The 21,613-nt window shown below is 44.2% G+C and overlaps 1 protein-coding gene across 2 annotated transcripts in view; it reads left to right on the top strand.

The window, feature by feature from the left end:
• The window catches only part of LOC147460637 (peptidyl-prolyl cis-trans isomerase FKBP19, chloroplastic-like), a 99,387-nt gene extending 78,302 nt beyond the window's left edge, over positions 1-21,085 (top strand). Inside the window, exons 7-10 of one of the 2 annotated variants that reach the window (XM_086508290.1) lie at positions 18,416-18,460; positions 18,970-19,025; positions 19,901-19,976; positions 20,773-21,085. In XM_086508290.1, the coding sequence (XP_086364416.1) occupies positions 18,416-18,460; positions 18,970-19,025; positions 19,901-19,976; positions 20,773-20,868 (273 nt within the window). In that variant the 3' untranslated portion in view covers positions 20,869-21,085. The remainder of the gene's footprint in view (positions 1-18,415; positions 18,461-18,969; positions 19,026-19,900; positions 19,977-20,772) is intronic. The other variant, XM_086508295.1, reaches the window with a different exon arrangement.
• The last annotated feature ends 528 nt before the right edge of the window (positions 21,086-21,613 follow it).

Here is a 21,613-nt window from a genome sequence, read left to right as displayed (position 1 = left end):
TGGTACCCACTCTTTAGATCTATCCTGCTAAACATAGCTGCTACTCCTAATTTGTCCAGAATATCTTCAATTCTAGGTATAGGGAACCTATTCTTGATGGTATTCTTGTTCAGTGCACGGTAGTCGATGCACATACGCCATGAGCCATCCTTTTTCTGCACCAACAACACTAGAGAACAGAATGGGGATGAACTGGGCTGAATCAGACCCTTTTCTAACAGCTCCTGTACTTGGCCCATTATCTCTTTCTGCTGAGCTGCACTAACCCTATACGGAGGCTTATTTGGTGGGCTACTACCTGGCACCAAATCTATCGCATGGTCCTCGGGTCTCTTTGGCGGTAATTGAGACGGTAATGAATCGGAAAAACAGTCACTATACTATTGTAAAAACATTGACCTTTCTTTATCTAGCACAGATAAATTTGATTCATCACAATCTGACACTTCACGTGCAAATACCAAGTACGCAGAAAGATGCTTTTTCATTACAGAAGTAATAGCAGAAGCTGATAAAGTGGGAATAGACTCCCCTTTAAGCTTTACATCCAGAATGTGAGTCTTTCCCCTGCTCTGTACAGTGATCTTTTTGTTGTAGGCATCCATGATTCTCTGTACACGAAATAACCAAGGAATACCTAACAACACATCACATCCGTCCAGTGGCATGATGTAAAATTCTTCAGCATCTACATAAGACTGGATATGTAGGCGCAACTTTCCGATGATGGGTGTCACAGCCTCTGTATGGCGAGGACATGCCAAATCTGCCTCTGCTGTATACCCCATCTCTTCAGGTCTGATTCCCAACTTTGAAGCCAATTCTAGAGAAATGAAGTTGGCTTTGGCACCTGGATCAAAGAAGATAAGCACTGTTTGATCCTTGACCTTTCCCCATGCTCTGCAAAGCTCACTTGCATCTGAATTTGGCTTGTCGCCCACCATATCTGGCACTAGATCAGCCATGGGCTTCTTTCCTTTCTTGTCCTCCTTGTCTTCAGAATCAGCTGGCCTTTTCTTTGTAGGACAATTGTAAGCAATGTGGCCAGGCTGCTCATAGATGAAGCATTTGTTCTCTGACGTCAGGACCTTCTTTTGCTCTTCCGACTTGCGAGGAAAGCGTCTTTGCCATTTCTTCGCTGGTCCCTTTTCTGATTCAGCCGTAGCTTTGTCTTTCCCTGCATTGGCTGGCTCCTGAGTCACTTTAGGAACCTCCTTGGGAACATACTTCTTCGCTGAATTTTTCTTGGCTGATCCTTCCTTGACGCCAGTATTGAATTCACAATCTTCTCCCTTGAGCAAACCATTGCCAGTGTTTGCTACCTCAATGAGTTGCGTCAAAGTAGTGACTTTGGTCTTTGTGCAGTATTTTCTCAATCCTTTGGATAGGCCACAACAGTATTTTTCAATCTGTTCTGTCAATGGCACAAACCTATAGGAAGTTACTGGAAGTAGAGCTTTCCAAAACTTCCGATTGTAATCATCCAGATTCTTGCAAGTAGCAGCATTAAGCTGGTTCCATTCTGTCATGACATGTGCTTCAAAGTCATCAGATAACCATGCTGCTGCAAAAATCTACTTGAAGTAAATCCATGTGGACGGAGCTTGCCCTTGAAGCAATAAAGTTGTCCAACATTGTCTCGCATTCCCTATAGGAAGTTACTGGAAGTAGAGCTTTCCAAAACTTCCGATTGTAATCATCCAGATTCTTGCAAGTAGCAGCATTAAGCTGGTGCCATTCTGTCATGACATGTGCTTCAAAGTCATCAGATAACCATGCTGCTGCAAAAATCTACTTGAAGTAAATCCATGTGGACGGAGCTTGCCCTTGAAGCAATAAAGTTGTCCAACATTGTCTCGCATTCCCTGTCAAGAAAGTGGCTGCCTTGCGGACCTTTGAAGCCTCTGTAAAGTTTCCCCCTGCATAAGCCTTGTCAAATTGCTGGAGGAATGAGAGAGCCTTCTTCCTGTCATCAAACCCTATAAAGGTCGTGAAAGTCACACCTTTGCCACCTTCTTTGTACGGAGTTGGCCTCTCCAGCGGCGTTAAATTGTCATATGGAAGTGACTGAAACATGGGAACACTATTAGGGTTCATTTGTGTTCCCTGACCGCAATTAAGTTGACCTGGAAATGCCATATTTGGCTGCTGATTTGTAATTCTAGCCATACCAAAATTTGCCTGTGGCATCCCAAATTGGCCCTGAGTGCTCTGAAACCCTGGTAGCATGCGCGTGACACCATACATGGAGTTAGGCATCATCGTTTGAGCACCCCCAAACACTGTTCCTGGCGTGTAAAACTGATTTCCAGGTGCATGACCAGCCATGCTCTGGAATATCGATCCACCTCCAAAATAGCCAAGGTGTACTGAAGGTAGTGGGAAGACCTGTTGCATAGCCTGTATGTTGCTTCCCTGCCCATTAGAACCAGCTATAGGCTGTTGAAAGGTGGCTGGCTGAACTGGTACAGCTTGAAAGACTGGCATCTCAGCCACATGTTCTTGCACCTTAGGCACAGCTTGTGGAGACTGCATGTTCTCCGTCAAGTGTATAGGTGTTTCCATTGACTGTGCAGTATGAATCACTTGTGCTTAGCCTTAACAGGCTTTTGAATACGATCCAGTGACCCAACTTGCTGAGACGGAACAGGAGGTTGCAGAAAGGCTAAAAGCCTCGGGTTCTGCATTACTTGTGTGAACATAGCCACAGCAGTAGCCAACTGGGTCCTGAATATATCATCATCCGTCTGTGGTGGTCACCCACTTCATATGTCTGTTGACCCTGCGAAGAGGAAACCTCTTCAGTCACATCATCTGGTCTGTCAGCCATAATTGCAATTCCCTGTGTCTGGTCTATGATCCCCTGTGTCTTCAAGCCCAACCTGACCAAGGCTCACTTCTATGGGAAAAAGTGATTTAATCCCGTCGATGGAACCATGGAACCGGCCTGTACTTTCAAAAAGGGCGGTAGACTTTAAACTTAAACCTTATTTGCTTTCACCCATTTAATTTGTCGCCCACTTTACCTGTACTTTCAAGACACAACAAAGGGGAAAGGGATACAGGCTACTAGATTGCACCTGTATGAGTAGACCGACACCAGATTGGCCCCTAACTTGGGCGCCCCTTTCGGTATTTCTTTATTGTTCAAAAGAGGGAATAAACGCTGTGGTTCCCTACAAGCTGCCCCGCACAAACTTGGCTGAATTTCAACTGTTCCGGCCCGATTTCGGCAGCATAACTGTACTAGGACCCTTCACAGTCAGTATTCCCACGCATTGACCGACTTTCCCGACGCATACTGGCACTTTGCAAAACCTGGCGAGAATCTGCAGCACGCTGAATTCTCTGTTTTCAGCCCCGAAAATGTGCCAGATCACCTATACAGCAGTCCCCTCGCGTCCCCGAACCTCCTGGGGGTATTAGGGACCGTTTAGGGCCAAAAACCCTAAACCTGCAAAAATACACAGCAGGCTGTAATTTACTGTTTCGGGCTCCGTTTCGCGTGCCGGTCGCATCCGTAGCAAGTCCTCAAGCTCCCGCACCTGTAGGGCTACTTGCCCTTTGAATCGGACGAGCTTTCTAGCGTGAAACCTCTCCGAATTGACCTGTACCTGCGGGGGGATTAGCCGCTAGCTAATCCAGTACATGTGCAAGAGGCTCTTGCCTCGGCAATCGCGCATGAACCCACACAACTGTACATTGGTCAATTGAAAAGCCCACTAGAGGGGCATAACATACTGCCATAGGGAAGAGAGAGGGCAGTGCATAGCGTGCAGGGCATCACTCCTGGCACCGCACTGTACATAGGAGGGAAAGGAAGCACTCCATAGCTCTTAACCTGTGACAAAATCAACAAATGAGCCTCTTCTCCCTTCAAATTCAGCGCCACCTTCTCTTGCATGAGGAAAGTGCACCAGAATGTGCCACATGGCGCATTTACAAGCATTTTCCCGTTTCGAGGTTGCCGCCTAAAAATCTCCCAACCCGTTTCCCAGTTGACTTCACGGCAAAGTAAGAAAATGTTCCCCTTGTCATTCCGGAGGTAATGACGCAAACACATTTTCAGGTCCCAAAATAGCAGTTCCCTAAATTTTAGGAGATGCTGCCATTGTATCTTTCTAGGTCATCTGACCCCCTTTGTACACTGCAGCCACACCCAGAACTGAAATGTAGCTTCTGTAGCCATGGATTCTACTTTGGCTAGTCAATGATCCCACTTTGGCTAACCATAGTCTTTGTCCAACCTTAGTGCTCTCTTGTCCTCAGGCCTGGACTCCCTCTGGACAGTTCCACACTAGCTATGCAATGCAGGGTAGTTAGATTTCCCGAGGGGTGTTTCCAAAAAGTGAAACTAAATAAATAATAAGAAAGAAATCAACAAAAAGGATAGATAGTAGTCACACGCTGGTGACACGCTCGGCCAAACTTTGCAAGTTGGTGAAACTTTTTCTGCTGCTTATACTTCTTCTAGGGTTTAGGCTTCTCTGTCGGGGTCTGTAGGTTGGCTCCGTTTTTGAATAGCTTGACACATCATCAATTTGTAACATCCCCCCTTCTTGATAGAAAGTAATCGTTTGCGATTACAGCATACTTGCAAAACAACTCAAGTTAGCTCAAAAAATTCCGAGGGTCATTCCAAGGGACATTCCGAGGGACAATCAGTTTTCTCATTCCAAATTGGAGCTCTTGATTTCGTGGGTCGTTGGCTTCCCAAAAGAATCTCATCCAATAAGGAGTCTCATTCTAGATTGGAACTCTTGATATCCTGTGTCGTTGGTTTCCTAAAAGTATCTCATCTAGTAAGGAGTCTCATTCCGGATCGGAACTCTTGATATCCTGGGTCGTTGACTTCCTAGAAGTATCTCATCCAAAAAGAAATATTCAGTGGTTGGCATATCACAATGCAACACAAATGCTCATATATGCATGTTACAAGACACAACGAACAACGCCGCTGAGCACTCCCCCGAGACACACAATCTGCGATATGAAGCTACTCAACGACTACCTCGTCACTCCCCTTGCAAATAACCTAAAAACATATGGGCCATGAGTTCAGAGGAGTGGTACAACCAAACGCTCCCCAGACCGCCGTCTTGGTCGTTCGGAGTTTTTCCAGCATACAACCAAACGCTCCCCAGGCATCCCGTCTACGTCGTTCGGAGGTTTTCCAACATACAACAAAACGCTTCCCAACATCCCATTTGTGTCGTTACGAGGTTCAGACAATACCAAAACAACATTTCTCACTACTCCACCCTGGAGTAAATTACGAGTCAATGAAACCAGTATTAAAAACCAGAGTCAAAGAGTTCAAATCGGCACCAAGGCAGGTTTAAAACAGATACCATCCATTTCAAACAAATTTCAAATAATACATTCTCAAACAAAGCTCAAAGTATCTTACTACAAAACATCTCGAAATTTCATTCAGGTTTTTGTTCGGACAGCCGAACTTTGAGGACAATCGGCTTGTCCTTCTGCGTCAGGGTAATGGTTCGGTTCCGGATGTGGAGAATCACATCATTCTTGTCGTGCCAAGGCATGCCCAAGACAACGTCGCAATTGCCCAACTTCATAATATGGAAATCGGCTTTTCCATGATAAACTTGGATAATCACTGGAAGAGCACCAATGAGCGGTATCACTTTCTGAGCTTGTCCCGTGGCTAGCTTGGCTTCATAATCAAAGTGCATCTGCTTCAAGAATTTTAGATGGATGAAGTTTTCTGTAGCTCCTGGGTCAAAGAAAATAAGGGCTTTCAAGCCGTTGACTTTGCCATATGCGCAACATAATTCATTTGTACTTTCAAGGCGTATGCCATAGATATCAAGGACTAGTCCAATAGTGAGTCTAACTCTCTTAGCTGGAGGTGGCCCTGAGGATCGTTTTGTCGTGGGATCAGAACGCTGCTCTGTAGACGTCACGGCTCGCTCAGGACATGTAGTGAATGTACGCCTTTTTTGAAAACATTTGAAGCATTGCGCTTCTTGTAAAAGGGTTTCTCGTTGACGCTGTCTCAAACGAGGCCTTTGAGGTTGGGTTTCACAAAACTCTCGAGAATTTGTTTGTTGTTGCCGAGAGGTTTGGTTGGTGGCCGGAGTTAGTTTTGTGGAAAACTCCAACTTTTCCTTCATCGGTTTGTAGCCATCCGCGGCATTGTCCATAAGCTCTTCCATAGTTGAGACTTGCTTGGATAGGAAATATCTTGCAATGGTGATGGTAATCCAATTGTGTATTGCTCGCTTTGGGCCTCCAAGAGAACAAACCTAAAGAAGGACACCGGAAGGTACACATCGAGAAACCTTGGTTATAGTTGTCCATGGTTTCCGTGGCAAGCATTTTCAAGTTATACCATTCTGCCAAAATCCGGACTGCAAAGAGAGAAGTCATATAACTGCGTGCAAAGACTGTCTTGAAAGCTTGCCAGGTCCTTGGAGCATGCGGTTGTGTCGCGATTGAACTCCACCACTGCATCGCATTATCTCTAAGAAATCCGGCTTTGAGAATTCCCTGTAAAACTTAGAAGTGCCACCTTGCTCTGTCTGCTCTTTGGTAGGACCGGTATGCTTTCAAAAAAGCACACGCCTGAAGCTTTGATACCATTGTCACGGGACAGGCATCACATGCCAACGGAAAAGAAGAGACTGAACAGACTTTTAGCACTTCAGCAACTGCTGAAATGAAAGAGAGAGAGCACACGCGACACGGAGTGGCGGAATTCCACCCAGAGAGTACTGGCCCCAAACCTTGGCGCCCCTTTCGGTATTTCTTTATATTACTTGAACGCAGTACAATGCCGGTACTCTCGCTCTGCTCTTTCATTCGGAAGAGTGTTAGAGACTGAGCCCTCTGCACTTATTTAAAGGCCCTTGGCCTTGAAAAGCAGTTTACATGAAAAGCTTGAAACTCAAAAGCAACTTGCTCAAAAGCTGGCGCCCAAAAACAAGCAGCGCGGAAATCCGTATAGGCTGCCACATCAGCATGTCATCGCAATTTGCGGAGCGTGCATACTTCTGCCATGTCATTAGCCGCTACGTAAATCTATGTGTGTGTGTGTGTGTGTGTGTTGGTCCTGCTTTATTTTAATGCCTTTAGGCCCCATTGGGCGGGGTCCCATAAGTTGGTTGGAAGTTTTCTTTAAAAATAGGCCGTTCTGTCAAACTTTGCAAGTTGGTGAAACTTCTTCTGCTGCTTCTACCTCTTCTAGGGTTTAGGCTTCTCTATCCTCTGGTGTGTCTGTCAGTGGCGACGTGTGCCATGGAGAAGGGTCCCTGACTGCTGGTGAATGTGACTCCCAGGTAGATGTAGGAGGTGACCACCTCTAATGGTCCTCTTGCTGTTGTAAATGTGGCTACCCGTCGGACTGCTCTGGAGGTGTGGAAGATCATGATCTTGGTTTTCCCAAGATTCACTTTGAGTCCCCTGTGTATACAAAACTCATCTAAAGCTCTCAGATGGCTCTGTAGGCCCTCTGGTGACTCTAAAATCAATACAATGTCATCAACATATAGCATAATGTGGACTATGGTACGTGCTAGGTCTGCTCCTGCCCCTCCTGTTTGTAGGATGTAGTTGGAGATCTCGTCGATGTAGAGTCCGAAGAGAGTTGGGGAGAGGGGGCATCCTTGCTTAACACCAATGGTGCTAGCAATAGACTTTGACATACCGCCTGGACAACGAACTCTCCCAGTCACTCTCTCATAGAGAGCATAGATGGCCCATATCATCTCCGAAGGTATCCCCAAACTCTAAATTCGTCGAAAGAGCCTCTCCCGTGGGACGGTGTCAAACGCTTTGCGGACTGTAACTAGAAAAACCATCATACCAAAATTGCCCATTGGCACCCCAAATTGGGCCTGATTACATTGAAAACCTAGTTTTAAGCCGATATTACCATACATGGGGTTGGGCATCATGCCTTGCATACCCCCAAACACGGTTTCTTGGCATGTGTTGATGATTTCTAGCTGCATAACCAGCCAGGCTTTGAAACATAGATCCACCCCCAAAACACAGATCCACCTAGGATGCACCGTAGGCGGTGAAAATACGTGATGCATAGCATGGAAGGTAATTCCTTGTCCATTTAAACCAACATTTGGACTCTGAAAGGTGGTTGTCTGAACTGGTATATCTTGAGGAATTGGTGTCCTAGCCACTTGTTTGTGAACAGAAAGTCCCAACCAACTCAGCAATTTGCGAATTCTCCCTGCCTTACTGAGACACATTAGGAACGTGGGCTTGAGTCCCAATGGGAACCTACTGAATGAGAAAGTTTCCTTGCATGCTATGACACTGGTGGAGCTTGCAGAAACTCCATAAACCTTGGATTCTGCACCAACCGAGTAAACACATTCAGAGTAGCAATTGTGTCTTGAACTCATCCTCATCAAGTTGCCTAGTCAAATTACATAATATAAATCAAAGAAAGCAACACAACTAGTCGAGATTCCTAGTAACAAAGGGTCAGAATCAAGCAAAGACATCAAAGCTCAGATTCCTCAGTAAGCAGCAAGTCAGTAGTTTGAAAAGTATCTAATACCCATGACCAGCTAAAAAGGTATGCTCATGTCACAAAGTGATGACGTGGCTACCCGTCTGCAGAAACCCTAAAAACCTAGAAACCCTAATTCTAAAACCTGCTAACCCTAATTCTGTTGCCAGAAACCCTAACCCTAACCCTAAAGGCAGTAGGGGAAGATCCCGGAAAACGCGGAAACTGCCAGCTGTACGGAATCCCGCTTTTTGTGGTGCAATTTACGGCAGGACAGCATGCTTTTTCTACGCAATTTGAGTGAGAGAGAGAGAGAGAGAGAGAGAGAGAGAGAGAGAGAGAGAGAGAGAGAGAGAGAGAGAGAGAGAGAGAGAGAGAGAAATGAAATGAAATGATATATTAACATCTACAAAAGGCCAAAATGACCTATGAGACCAACTGATTAGAATGATGAGTCTAGTACCAAGTCTGGGTACAAACAAAGAAAACTACAAAGAGAGAGAGAGAGAGAGAGAGAGAGAGAGAGAGAGAGAGAGAGAGAGAGAGAGAACTCGTTTGCTTTATTTTTAGAAGCTCAAGAGAGAGCTTGTGAGAGAAGGAGCCTTTGCTTTATTTTCAGGCTTTTGATTTTAAGCTTTTGGGGCTCTGCTTTTGGCATCCCTTGTAAATAAATACGTGGTTTGGGCTCGCACTCTGCAGAGCATCTGGACGTAGAGTCTAAGAGTGAGAGCCAACCACTCTTGTACTTTGAACTCAGATTAATACAAAAAGAAATACCGAAATGGGTGCTAGTCTTTGGAGCCAATATCTCTAGGCACGGAACTCCGTCGGGCCAGTGTAACTCTATTGTGAACTGTGAATTGTTTTGAAAGGTTATTTGGTGCTATGGCGGTTGATTCTTGGCTTGGAGTGTCCAAGTTTGTTACAGTGGTATCAAAGCACGGCCGATTTCTCTTCTACAAGAAATCTGATCCCTAATTTTTTTTTCCCGCGGCACCTTTGGCTTCAGGCAAAGATCAGTCGACTTCCTCTGCATCCGGAGTTGCGGGAAGGGATCACAACGAAGATCTCGGCAAGGAGTATGGCCCGCCTCGGCCTACTCAGACGGAGTGTCGAGAGATGGAGCGTCAACAATTGATTGGCGACGCAAAAAAGATGATGCTTAATTTTGCTAAGGACCCGAAGATGGAAAAATATATGAGCAAGACCTCTTTGGAGGAGGTGCACACGCAGTGGCAGAAAACCACAACACCACCCCCAAAACCCGCTCTAAGAAACCTCTTGCTCCAAAGACGTATTCAGAGAAGGAATTAGAAGAGGTGGTCGATGCACGAATCGCTCAGGTTTTTGACGCGCAAAACAAAACTAAAAAGCACGGAAAAAGCAGAAGAAAGGCACTGACTTCCCGAGCTATTTGGGTCGTCAGTCGACATAGGCAAAGAAACAAAAGAAGCGTGTTCGATTTGAAGGAGTACCCAGTTCTTCTTCTTCTGACAGTTTTTCTAGCTCATCTGACTCGAGCGAAGAAGGCCGCAAAGGCAAAAAGGGAAGCAAGAAACGACGCTTCGGAAAGGGAAAGAAAAAGGCAAAGAAGTCTAAATCTCACCCAGTGAGATAGAGTTCTACGGAGGACTCGTCTACAGACAGTTCAGACTCTGATGAGAGCAACTTTTATGCAAAGAAGAAGAATTTTTACAAAGCCAATCAGTATGACTTTCTCGAAGACGAAAGCAAGAAAGTTTGAGAGTTTAAAGAAGGTGGACAGTCAATTAAATTTGACACGTTTTCGGGATATAGAGATGCTTCGAAGGCTTTGTCTTTTGTACAGCAGTTTGACATCGCTTTGGCGGGAGGACGTTACTCCAAGCACTCTAAGATTCGGAGAGCTGCCTCTTACTTTAAGGGGAATACTCGAACTTGGTGGTCCACGCTTCTATTAAGCAAGACTGCTCCAGTTAAATGGCTGAAACTCAAGAGGCTTTTTATTTCTTCTTGGTTGACTCGAGAGTATGAACGTGATATACGAACTGCTTGGAACCATCTTCGGATGATCAAGAAAGATACAGTGGACGCTTATTGCGAGAGATTCTGAAGCTCTTTTCTACCCGCCTCTTCATTTAAGAAGATCTCGTTCAAGGAACAGATTGAGCGGTTTACCTTGGGTCTACCTACAGAGATCTGAGATCACTGCTTGGAACAGAAGTCAGCTTCTATTCAGGTGTTGATGAGTCATGCGAAACGGCGTTTTGCCATTCACTCTGGTAGTTTGACCTACCCCACCGATGAGATCATGACACAAAGAGCGGAACAGACTTCGACAAATGAAAGTAGAAAGAGAAAGAGCAACACAGAAAAGATAGATGCACAACCCAAGCTTACTCCTCAGGAGCGGGCTCGCTTTGTCAGGGAGGGGAAGTGCTTTGGATGCGGGGAACATGGACATATCTCCGTGAAGTGCCCTAAAAAGGCACAGAAAGAACCGAATGACAAGGACGGCGAAAGGCCTGAGAGTTCGAGAGCAGCTGAGGAACGTGGAAGAAAAGGCAAGATGAAAACAGGACTTGTTCCAAATTGTGTGGGTACCGATCCCAGCATGATGGACGAGAATACAAAACTTTGTCGAGCTTGGGGCAAAGTGAAAGACCAAGAGGCCCTAATCTTCTTTGATGGAGGAGCCAAGGCCAACTTCATTTCACCGGAATTGGCGGCGCAGCTCGAGATCACTCCCTATCGGATGGGACCACTTGCGGAGGCAGTTCTAGCGGCACCCGGCAAGGACGTAGCCATTACACCTGTCATTGGCAAACTTCAGTTGCATTGTCAGGTGTATTTGGGGCATGAGGACTTTTACATAATGCCTTTGGAAGGTTGTGATGTTCTCTTGGGAATTCCCTGGTACCACAAGAACAACTCCGTGGTCGATTATCGAGCGAGGAAAGCGACATTTGACTACAGAGAAGGGCAGAACTATTGTACTTAATATCAAACTGAAGGGCGAGTCTGTCTCTATTGTATCGGCTTCAGCCATTTCTAAATTAATGAAATCCAATGTGTTTGTTTACTCGATCTTTATGAAAGAGTTGAGTGATGAGGATAGGACAAATATGTCTAAACTTAATAAAGAACGCCAAGATTTTCTCCACTCTCACGCCGATTGCTTCTTAGAGGGCCTACCAGGCGAGTTACCACTTGCTCGTCCTGAAGATCATACCATTGATCTGATACCTGGAAGCACACCACCGAACCGGCCACCTTACCGTGTGAGCCGATCACAGAGTGAAGAGATTATGAACCAAGTGAAAGACCTCTTGGAAAAGGGTCTTGTCCTGCCTAGTACTTCACCGTATTGCTCTCTAGTGTTGTTGGTTTTGAAGAAAGATGGATCTTGGAGGATGTGCATCGATTATAGAGCTCTCAACAAAATCACCATCAAGAACAGATTTCCGATTCCTAGGATCGATGATATACTCGATAGATTACAGGGATCCTCGTGCTTTAGCAGGATTGATTTGAAGAGTGGATATCATAAGATCAAAATCGCGCCGGGAGACGTCTACAAGACAGCTTTTCGGACGACTTTTGGGTTATTTGAGTTTTTGGTGATGCCTTTTGGCTTAACAAATGCTCCTGCGACATTTAACCAGATGATGGACAGGATTTTTCGAGAGTACAGGCTATTTGTTGACACTTTGTTTGACGATATCATCGTTTTCTCCAAGAATGAGGCAGACATAGAGATCATTTGCTTCAGGTCTTTCAGGCATTACGAGATCACAAGTTAGTGATTAATGCAAAGAAAAGTGAATTTTTCCTACCAACGATACACTTTTTGGGACATATTGTGTCAGCAGCAAGAGTGCAGATGGATCCGACCAAGATAGAGACTATCCGTGAGTGGCCCGATTTGAAGAATGTCCATGAAGTTAGAAGCTTGTTGGGACTGTGTTCGTACTACAGGCGGTTCATTCGAAAGTGTGCAGAGGTTGCTTCCCCTTTGCATATTTTGACACAGAAAGGAGTCCCTTTCTCGTGGGGACCCACAGAGGTGATTGCCTTTCCGACTTTGAAAGAGAAATTGACTACGGGACCAGTTTTGACTCCGCCGGACTTGCAGAAGTCTTTTGAAGTATATTGTGATGCTTGTGGTCATAGTCTCGGTGCGGTCTTAATGTAAGAAGTCCATGTCATCGCTTACGAGAGCCGATTGTTCTCAAGGCCGGAAATGACAGCACAGATTTATGAGAAAGAGCTTCTGGCGGTTATCCATGCTCTTACTCAGTGGCGGCATTACCTACTCGGAGCGTATTTTACTGTCTTTACAGACCATCAGAGTTTGCGCTACTTCTTGTCACAGAAGCAGCTATCGGAAAAGAAGATGCGGTGGGCGAACATCTTATCACAGTTTCACTTCCAGATTGTCCATGTGTAGGGACAAAAGAATGTGGTGGCAGATGCTCTGTCTCGGAAGCCGTTGGTTCTGGCTATTTCCGCAATACAACATAGGAGCTTCGAGGATATGGTCGACCAGTATGCCACAGATACAGATTTTGCAGACGTTTTCACACGGATACGGGATGGGGAGACAATAGCAGGATATTCCATTCGGGATGGCTACTTGATGAGAAAAACCATGTTGTGCGTTACACAGCCGTTGAGGGGAAAGGTTATGACTGAATGCCACTATCCACCTTTTACGGGTCACCGCGGCATTGCTACCACCATGAAAGGGGTAGAGAGATACTTCTTTTGGCCGAGACTCAGGAAGGATGTGGAAGAGTTTGTGCGCAGTTGCTTGGTATGCTAGAAGGTCAAGTTTGATAGGCATAAAGCATAGGGATTGTTACAGCCTTTGCCCATACCCACCTACCCCTAGGAAAGTATTGCAATGGATTTTATTTTTGATCTCCCGAGAACACAGAGTGGTCACGATAGTATCTGGATTGTTATTGACAGATTTAGCAAGCAGGCTCATTTCAGTCCAGTGAAGAAAAAAGTCAAGCCGGATCACTTAGCGAGACTGTTTGTGGCCTAGATTTTCAGATTACATGGCATGCCTGAGACGATTGTCTCCGACAGGGACCCCAGATTTACGAGTTTGTTTTGGAAGGCAATTTGGGAGAACATTGGCACGCGGTTGCAATTCTCGTCATCGTTTCACCCACAGACTGACGGGCAATCTGAGATTGCCAATTCAATGGTTTTAGATTTATTGAAGTCTTATATCTCGGATCAGAAGACTCAATGGGAAAAGTACTTACCTTTGGTGGATTTTGCCTACAATAACAAGATACACTTTTCGACGGGGAAGGCGCCATTTGAGATTGTTGAAGGTGCTGCGAAGGTTCCACCCTTCCTAAGCACGAAAGATAAGATTTTTGAAGCAGATGAGTATACACGAGACTTAGACACGGCTTTTGCCAAGGTCCGCGAGGCTTTGCAGAAATCTCAAGAACGACAGTAAAAGGCAACGGATCGCCATCATCGCGACTTGAAACTGAAGGAGGATGATTGGGTGCTCTTACGTTCTGAGAAGGCACGCCTGAGAAAGAAAAAACGAAAGGAGAGTCTTTTTCCAAAGCTTAGTATGCGATACTACAGACCTTTTTAGATCTCTGAAAAGATAAATGATGTCTCCTTCCGACTGAAACTGCCTGACACTTGGAGGATTCACAATGCATTTTATGTGAGTCTCTTGAAACCTTTTAAAGGTGATGTGTCTGATGATGAGGAGCCTGATAAGCAACCCGAAGTGGAAGGAAACGAGGAGATCCTTGTTCCTGAACAAATTTTGGCACATAAGGATACAAAGAATAAAGGTAAAGTCCGAAGGCAGTTCTCGGTTAAGTTCAAGAACTATCCTGCATTGGATGCGAAGTGGATGGAGGAGGAGGACCTAGCAGATTCTCCTCAAATTGTGAAACTTTACCTCGAGGCTTTTGGTTTAGCATAGTCTACTCCAAATGGAACCCAGAATTCAGCTTGGCCGGAGATCTGGTGCAGTGGGATGCACAAGAGGGGAGTTACTCCGCTCCTTTGTCAACAGATGCCTTGATTTTGATACTAGAGTCGCGGATGTCTCTTTGAGCTTTAGAGATACTGATAGCTGACAGTATTCTGCTATATGACTTTATGAAATGGAATTCCTGAATATGATACTGATTTGTTCTTGACTTCTTTTTAAGTGCAGGAACTGATAGACGAAATGACTGCAGCATTTTAGTCTACTTGATCTCGAATAGACATGGTTGCAATAGGGGTTAGTCAATCGGGCATCGATGAGGTCGCGACTGGATCTAGATGCGATTGCTAGCTACATTGCCGATAAATCATGGTCTAAGATCCGAATGAATGTTGAATGTCATGTGATGTCCTGTGATGTCGAGTGATGTCCTGTGATGTCGTGTGATGTGACTGTCGATTGGTACATGTGCTAGATGTGTGTTCCTAGTGCGTAGGTACTAACAGTCACTGTCTGCTAAGACGGTTTATGGCCTCTGTCTATTTTGCAGGCGTAATTGAGGGTGATTACAATGCTTTCAAGAGGGGGGTATGTCACAAAGTGATGACGTGGCTACCCGTTTGTAGAAACCTTAAAAACCTGGAAACCCTAACCCTAAAACCTGCAAACCCCAATTCTGCTGCCAAAAACCCTAAACTGTAGAAACCCTAACCCTAACCCTAAAGGCAGTAAGGGAAGATCCCGGAAAACTTCCAGCTGTACGGAATCCCATTTTTTGCGGCACAATTTACGGCAGGACAGCATGCTTTTTCTACGCAATTTCAGAGAGAGAGAGAACTCCTTTGCTTTATTTCTAGAAGCTCGAGAGAGAGCTTGTGAGAGAAAGAGCCTTTGCTTTATTTTCAGGCTTTTGATTTTAAGCTTTGGGGCTCTGCTTTTGGCATCCCTTGTAAATAAATACGTGGTTTGGGCTCACACTCTGCAGAGCATTTGGACGCAGAGTCTGAGAGTGAGACCCAACCACTCTTGTACTTTGAACTCAGATTAATACAAAAAGAAATACCGAAAGGGGCACCAGTCTTTGGGGCCAATATCTCTAGGCATGGAACCGCGCCGGGGGCCAGTGTAAATCTATTGTGAACTGTGAACTGTTTTGAAGTGGTTATTTGGTGCTGTCGCGGTTGATTCTTGACTTGGAGTGTCCAAGTTTGTTACAGCTCAACCATCAGTTAGATCCAAGCGAAAATCTAGGCTTTAATCCAAGCAATTCAATTTGAGATTAGGACCCCAACAAATTTCCAGTAGTAAGTTGAGGTTGAAACCACAAAATCAAAATTTGTATGTATAAGAAATCAGCAAATCCCTGTGTTTTTCCACAAACAGCCAACATAATAAATCCAAAGGGGAGTCTATGTCTGAGGCATGTAAGTTAGCCTCATTCATTATTATGTAAATGAATCCAAGTCTAGGTCAAGAAGCCCTTATAGCCACAGAGTGCTAAGATATTCCTAGAAGCACCCAAGTGAAGAAACACCAATAAAAAAACAAGTATTTTCAGGCTACAAACCAGCCTATAGCGAGTCAAACATCCAAGGTCAGACAGCTTTAATTTAAACATGGTGTTCCCAGCCGAGAAATATACCCCAAAACAATCCGCAATCTACAGACAAGCACCAGGAAAGTCAAAATACCTCAATCTAGTACTCGTGTTTCATGCGAGGAACCAAAAGAGGAACATCCTAATCATAAACTCTACTAAAAGTAGGCAATCCTGAGTTATGCACTATTATTATAAAAACCTTCAGTTCAGCATCAAGTCAATCAATCAATAGAAAGATCAGAGATATCAAAGATTTTCAGTCGAATTTTAAAGTTCCAAGCCAAGAGTATAAACACAAAACTCCAAGTATAGCACATGATTAGATGTTACCATTGCCAATAATAAACCACAAAGTGGTGCCTGTCATGCCATCAGAGATCAGCCTCCCAGCTATCAAAGGCATATTTTTCAGAAACAGATGTAGGACTTAAAAGGCCAGCAATCTATAAAGCTTCAGAGTAGTTAGGTCAAGCTTAGAGCCAGTCAAAGAGGAAAAATATTCCACATCCTTAGCAAAAAATCAATCCCACTTTATCACTAGGCGTTGGTGAATGCTCCTGAAATAGCCTCCATGCCTCGCCCAAGTCCCGACTCATAAATAGCTGATACAAATCCCACTCTAACTAAGATACATAAGCCTCTTCTTTTGTCGCACTAGGCGGCGAAAGATAATCCGTGACTGTCTATGTGTGGTAATACCCATGAGCATCTCCCTCTGTAGTTTGATCCTCGTCTCTCTACACTCCTCATCATACCAGCTGTACTGGGGCATGCTCCCAGATTGTCTCCGTGTAGGCTGAGTGTGGGGATATGCCTCTGATGCTGTATCATGGAGCGTCTCTGTCAGTATCTGAGTGAGCTCATGTAGTGGCCGTCCTTGCTCCTGAGTGCACAACTACCTGTATATCTCATCAATGTACACGGAATCCGTCTCCCTCATGGACGTATACCGAGTGTGTGTGGAGACCTCTCCATTGGAGCTATGCTGAACTAAAACATGAGAGTGAAAGACAAGATAGCATGATCAACTGCTACTCCAAGTGGCCTAATGCCCACCATGAAATCATAAAATATGGAATGAGACCTAGCTGAGCCATAATATAATCCATTGTACTAGCCCCATGTCGATGTGGAAAACATGTAAAACCTCCCGCTGTAGGAAATTTCTGTAGGCCATTCAAAATGGCCAATCCATGTGCAGTTCCCATGTCTATCAAGTATCGGGCCCATCTCTGTAACATCTAGCTCCCTAAGCATATCCTCTAAAGTACCATAGAATACTGTCTAGTAATGGGCAGTCCTAGCGTTGAAGTCCCCTAGGATGATAATGTCACCATTCTTGGAAAACTTCCATATGTCATCATCCAAAACTCTAGGTGATGCATACACTGACGTACTAGGAGGGAAATAACATATAGCAATGTAGAGGTATCTGCCTATCTCTGCCCTCAGTCTCACCCACATGTACCTAGCATGCTCATCCCTGCGGGCTGTATGTATCAATGGCTGCAGCTCCTCCCTAAATAAAACTGCCACTCCTCATGAGCCATCCTCTATGCTCCGATCGAGTCTCCTGCCTGCAAGTAGTCTTCCATCTCTATCCGCTCACATGTGGCATGGACTGCCCAGGGGCCTGATGTGTCTCAGAGAGAAGATGATGTCCCTCCCAGTGAAACTATCCTCAAAGGCACCTACATCAAGGCATAGAGATCCATTACAATTCAGGTGGCAACTTTGAGTGTGGTGAGGGGTGGGTTAAGAGAGCGCGAGGGAAGGGGCTGAGAGAAATGAAATGAAATGACATGTAATATTAACGTCTTCAAAAGGCCAAAATGACCTATGAGACCAAAGGGTTACATGTGGTGAATCTAATACCAGGTCTGGGTACAAAAAGTACAAAGAACTGAAAAGAAAATAGTGGGTAGGGGTGGGGTGAAAGCTGATACAAAGGGAATAAGGTACAAAGGGTGAGCTGATACAATGCATGACTCTAGAAAGTGGCCCAAAACCCTCTCTGAATAGACAGTGAAAGCGGCCTCGTATCTCATAGTATACTGGGCAGTGATATATGTAATGTAGCTCTATCTCTGGCTCTATTTGGCGCACCTGATAAATCCTGGACTCAGCGGGTACTCCTCTAAATCTTCCTGTCTCGATCTCTAGCTGATGTGAGGATGTGCGTATCTGACCAATAGCACATCGTATTCCGTGGGATAGATGAGTATCCATGTATCCTGGTCTGATCACAAAACCATCCTCCGTGAGTTGGAGAAGGAGAGAGAGAGAGAGAGAGAGAGAGAGAGAGAGAGAGAGAGAGAGAGAGAGAGAGAGAGAGATAGATGTTGGTTGGCACCAGGGAAATGATAAGGACTATTTGAGAATTCGGCTTGGGACTCATGAGGTGAGTATCAATTCAAAGCCATCTATTTCTTTTTGTAGAAATGTTGAGGAAATTAAGCCTACCTGATTTTGGATTGTGAATAAAAGAAAAGCAGGCACAATTTCAGAGGAACCAGATCGTGATAGACTATGATTTCTATCAGACTTATCGTCTCATTGAGAAATCTACACAGTTAGCATGCTTCTGGATTGTTTCAGTGACGTCTTAGGCTTATCTTAGAACTTTTGAAACATTCTTTCTTATGGAAAAAAATCAACAAATTGTTGAGTACAGAAAGAATCTACAGATGTTTGATGTGATCCCTCCCAGCCATACGTCTATGAGACAACTGTTTTAGCTTCTGAAGAATAGACACTGAATGTTGCACTTAGTTAGTTAAGATGGTTGAAATCTGTTTATTTCTAGTCAAGTTATGTAGATAAGAGCTGGACTTCCAATTCTGTATATGTATATATGTAATTTTCAATCATTTCTTCCTTTCCTTGATGTGTGTACATATTTCCATACAGGTTATTCCAGCTTTTGAAGAAGCTATATCGACTATGAGCTTAGGTGGTGTGCGCAGGTACATGATACGTCTGTGTGTCATTGTTTACATTGTAGTGGTGTTACTCGAGCAGTGCTGATGGAGTTCGTTTTTAACTTTTGCTTCAAATTCTATGGCAAGCTCATCCTTAATGACCAGCACACCAAAACAAGGGAGGCATCTCAAACGGATCCCCCTCTTTGAGTGATCTACCAACAAGATGTCTTCAGGGGCAATGGGAGAACACACTGAGGGAACATAGATGCACATCGAGTCCGAGGAGACTTGGACTTCTGAAGCACAAGCCCTACCTTTTGACTTAACTCATCTGGGCTAAAGGTTCAACCTCTGCCCTCGGCTTTTAGAGATTCTGAAGCTGGCAGACTGTTTTTTTCCAAGAGTTGTTTGAGACATGTTGCAAACTCGCGTTTTATTAAACCAGCGATTTAGGATTATTATCGAAAGATAATGAAGGTAGGCTCAGAAGGTGTTCTGTTTTGAATGAAAGAAGGTTAGATAATATTGCCACAGTGGAGGAGTTAACATGTGGTTGGTACTTCGGGAAACTTGAGGGCATATGTGGAGAAAGAGAGATGTAATATGAGGGGTCCAATAAAAATTTTGGAATATAGAAGAGGTACTCACAAGTCATCTAGATGCAGACTGTACAGGGCATTAAGTGCGACACTGACAGCTGGTCCAGATGGGTGGACTTAATTAGGTGGCTGCATTGGCAATCAATGATTAGAATCACAAAGTGGTCAGATGGCTAATCTCATATGGGGAGAACATATATGTGGAAGACCATGTTCTTCGATAATGATGCTGGCTATCATGATCTTTTCCCCAGTTGGCTTTTAACTTTTGAGAAAATTGGATTGCAGGGAAACTGAAAGTGTAGGTTTTTTATGCAGAATTATAGTACCACCAGAACTTGGGTATCCAGACAATGATTTCAACAAGAAAGGCCCAAAGCCTACAACTTTCTCAGTAAGCCTCAACTGTTGCATACTTTCTTGACAGTTACCTCTTGGACCAATGAGTCTCTGTGTTCAGTTTCCTTTTACATATCATTGCAATCAACTTTTGAATGCAGAGGTAGCTTAAGGCAATTATGGCTTAGCTGCGATTATACTATACATGGAAGTAGATGCAGAAAAGTGCCAATTCACCCAAGAAAAGACAATTGAATCTCATTTTCTTTGTACTTTTTTATACCATTTAGTCTCTGCCTAGTGCTGTTGCTTGATGTGTTCCCCTTGGAAGTATAATATGCATGGGGTCTATCCGGCCTGTCGCATTGCAGACCATTTTTGTCTTTTATGAGCTGGGGTGGCATAGAAAACGAAGAGGAACTCTGCTTGAAGGGGTGCGCATAGGCTTTGAAAGGGGCTGACCTTAGTGAGCCTTCAGCATTGGTTTTAAGCAGCCCCCATAAATAGTCAGCTTTTTTCCTAGTCTGGCTCTTCTCATTGGAATACTGTATACTTTCATGCCAGGTTTCTGATGCGCACATTCTGTATATCGTTGCAGATCTTAAGACTGGCGAGCATGATAGTTTTCAAAACTTTTTTGTGACCATTCACAAGAATTTAGTTGCCTAATTCCCTTGGGTGTGATTACAGAGCACTTCTCTTGTTTGTGATTGTTCTCACTTTATGTTTAAATTGGCTCTTTAGTTGTTATATCATTTGGTTGGAAACACTTGGGACTCTCTTGCAGGCATAGATATTCCAGCAACCAGATTAGGCCTTCTGTACTCATAAACTATGGACCTTTTATGCAGGGGCAGAGGGCGCTTGCATTTGTGCTGCAGAACCAGAATTTAATTGATAAGACATTGCTTTTTGACATAGAACTCTTGAAGATCTCTTCCACATAGAGGCATCAAGTGCTTGAAGGACGGACCAGGAGGCCATGCAGCAGAGCATATCTTGACTGAAGAAGATATCTGATCAATGCCAGGATCAGATGGCACAATTGTAACTACATGTACATTTTTGTAGAGACGATTTTGTATGACAAGCGTCCATTCACAATGCCATAAGTGTTTCTCATAATTGCTGAAAAAAATGATGTTGTTTTAAGGTTCTGACTCATTAGCTCTTTACTCACGAGAAAATCATTCTGACGGGCTTTTAAATTTGAAGTGAAAATGTGAATCCAATTACAAACTCTACGTCAGTTTTGCTTTCGGACAAGTACGAATGGAGCAAAATCATACATCTACATTAGTCATAGTTGAGGCAATGGACATTGGTTGTTGAGAGAACAATGATGTATCGGTTATATTGACTATTGAGGAGGAGCTAAATGGACAATTACCTAGTGTTGTATGAATTGCAAAGGTATTTAAAAATAGTGGCTAGAGCATTGTTTGTGGGTATTGTGAAGGATGAGAAGTGTTTAACCCACCCAATTTGTGATCATTTTCACTTCTCAATTTCTTTCTAGCAGATGATGTTTTGTAGCTTGGCTACTGATGACAAGATTATGATTTTGGCCTTTACTTTTAGGCTTAGGGAGTTTCCACTAATGGAAAATTAACTGTTGCATCTTCATTGTTGATGAGTTAGGGCATCAACAAGAGATTCCATGTATAGGTCATGAAGGCCTCATTCATCGTG

Source organism: Adiantum capillus-veneris, chromosome 3 (genome assembly GCF_014529385.1).
Source record: "Adiantum capillus-veneris isolate H3 chromosome 3, ASM1452938v2, whole genome shotgun sequence".
Taxonomy (NCBI): Eukaryota; Viridiplantae; Streptophyta; class Polypodiopsida; order Polypodiales; family Pteridaceae; genus Adiantum; species Adiantum capillus-veneris.
The sequence above is the reverse complement of the archived record's forward strand: the minus strand, read 5'-3'. Positions and strand labels throughout refer to the sequence as shown.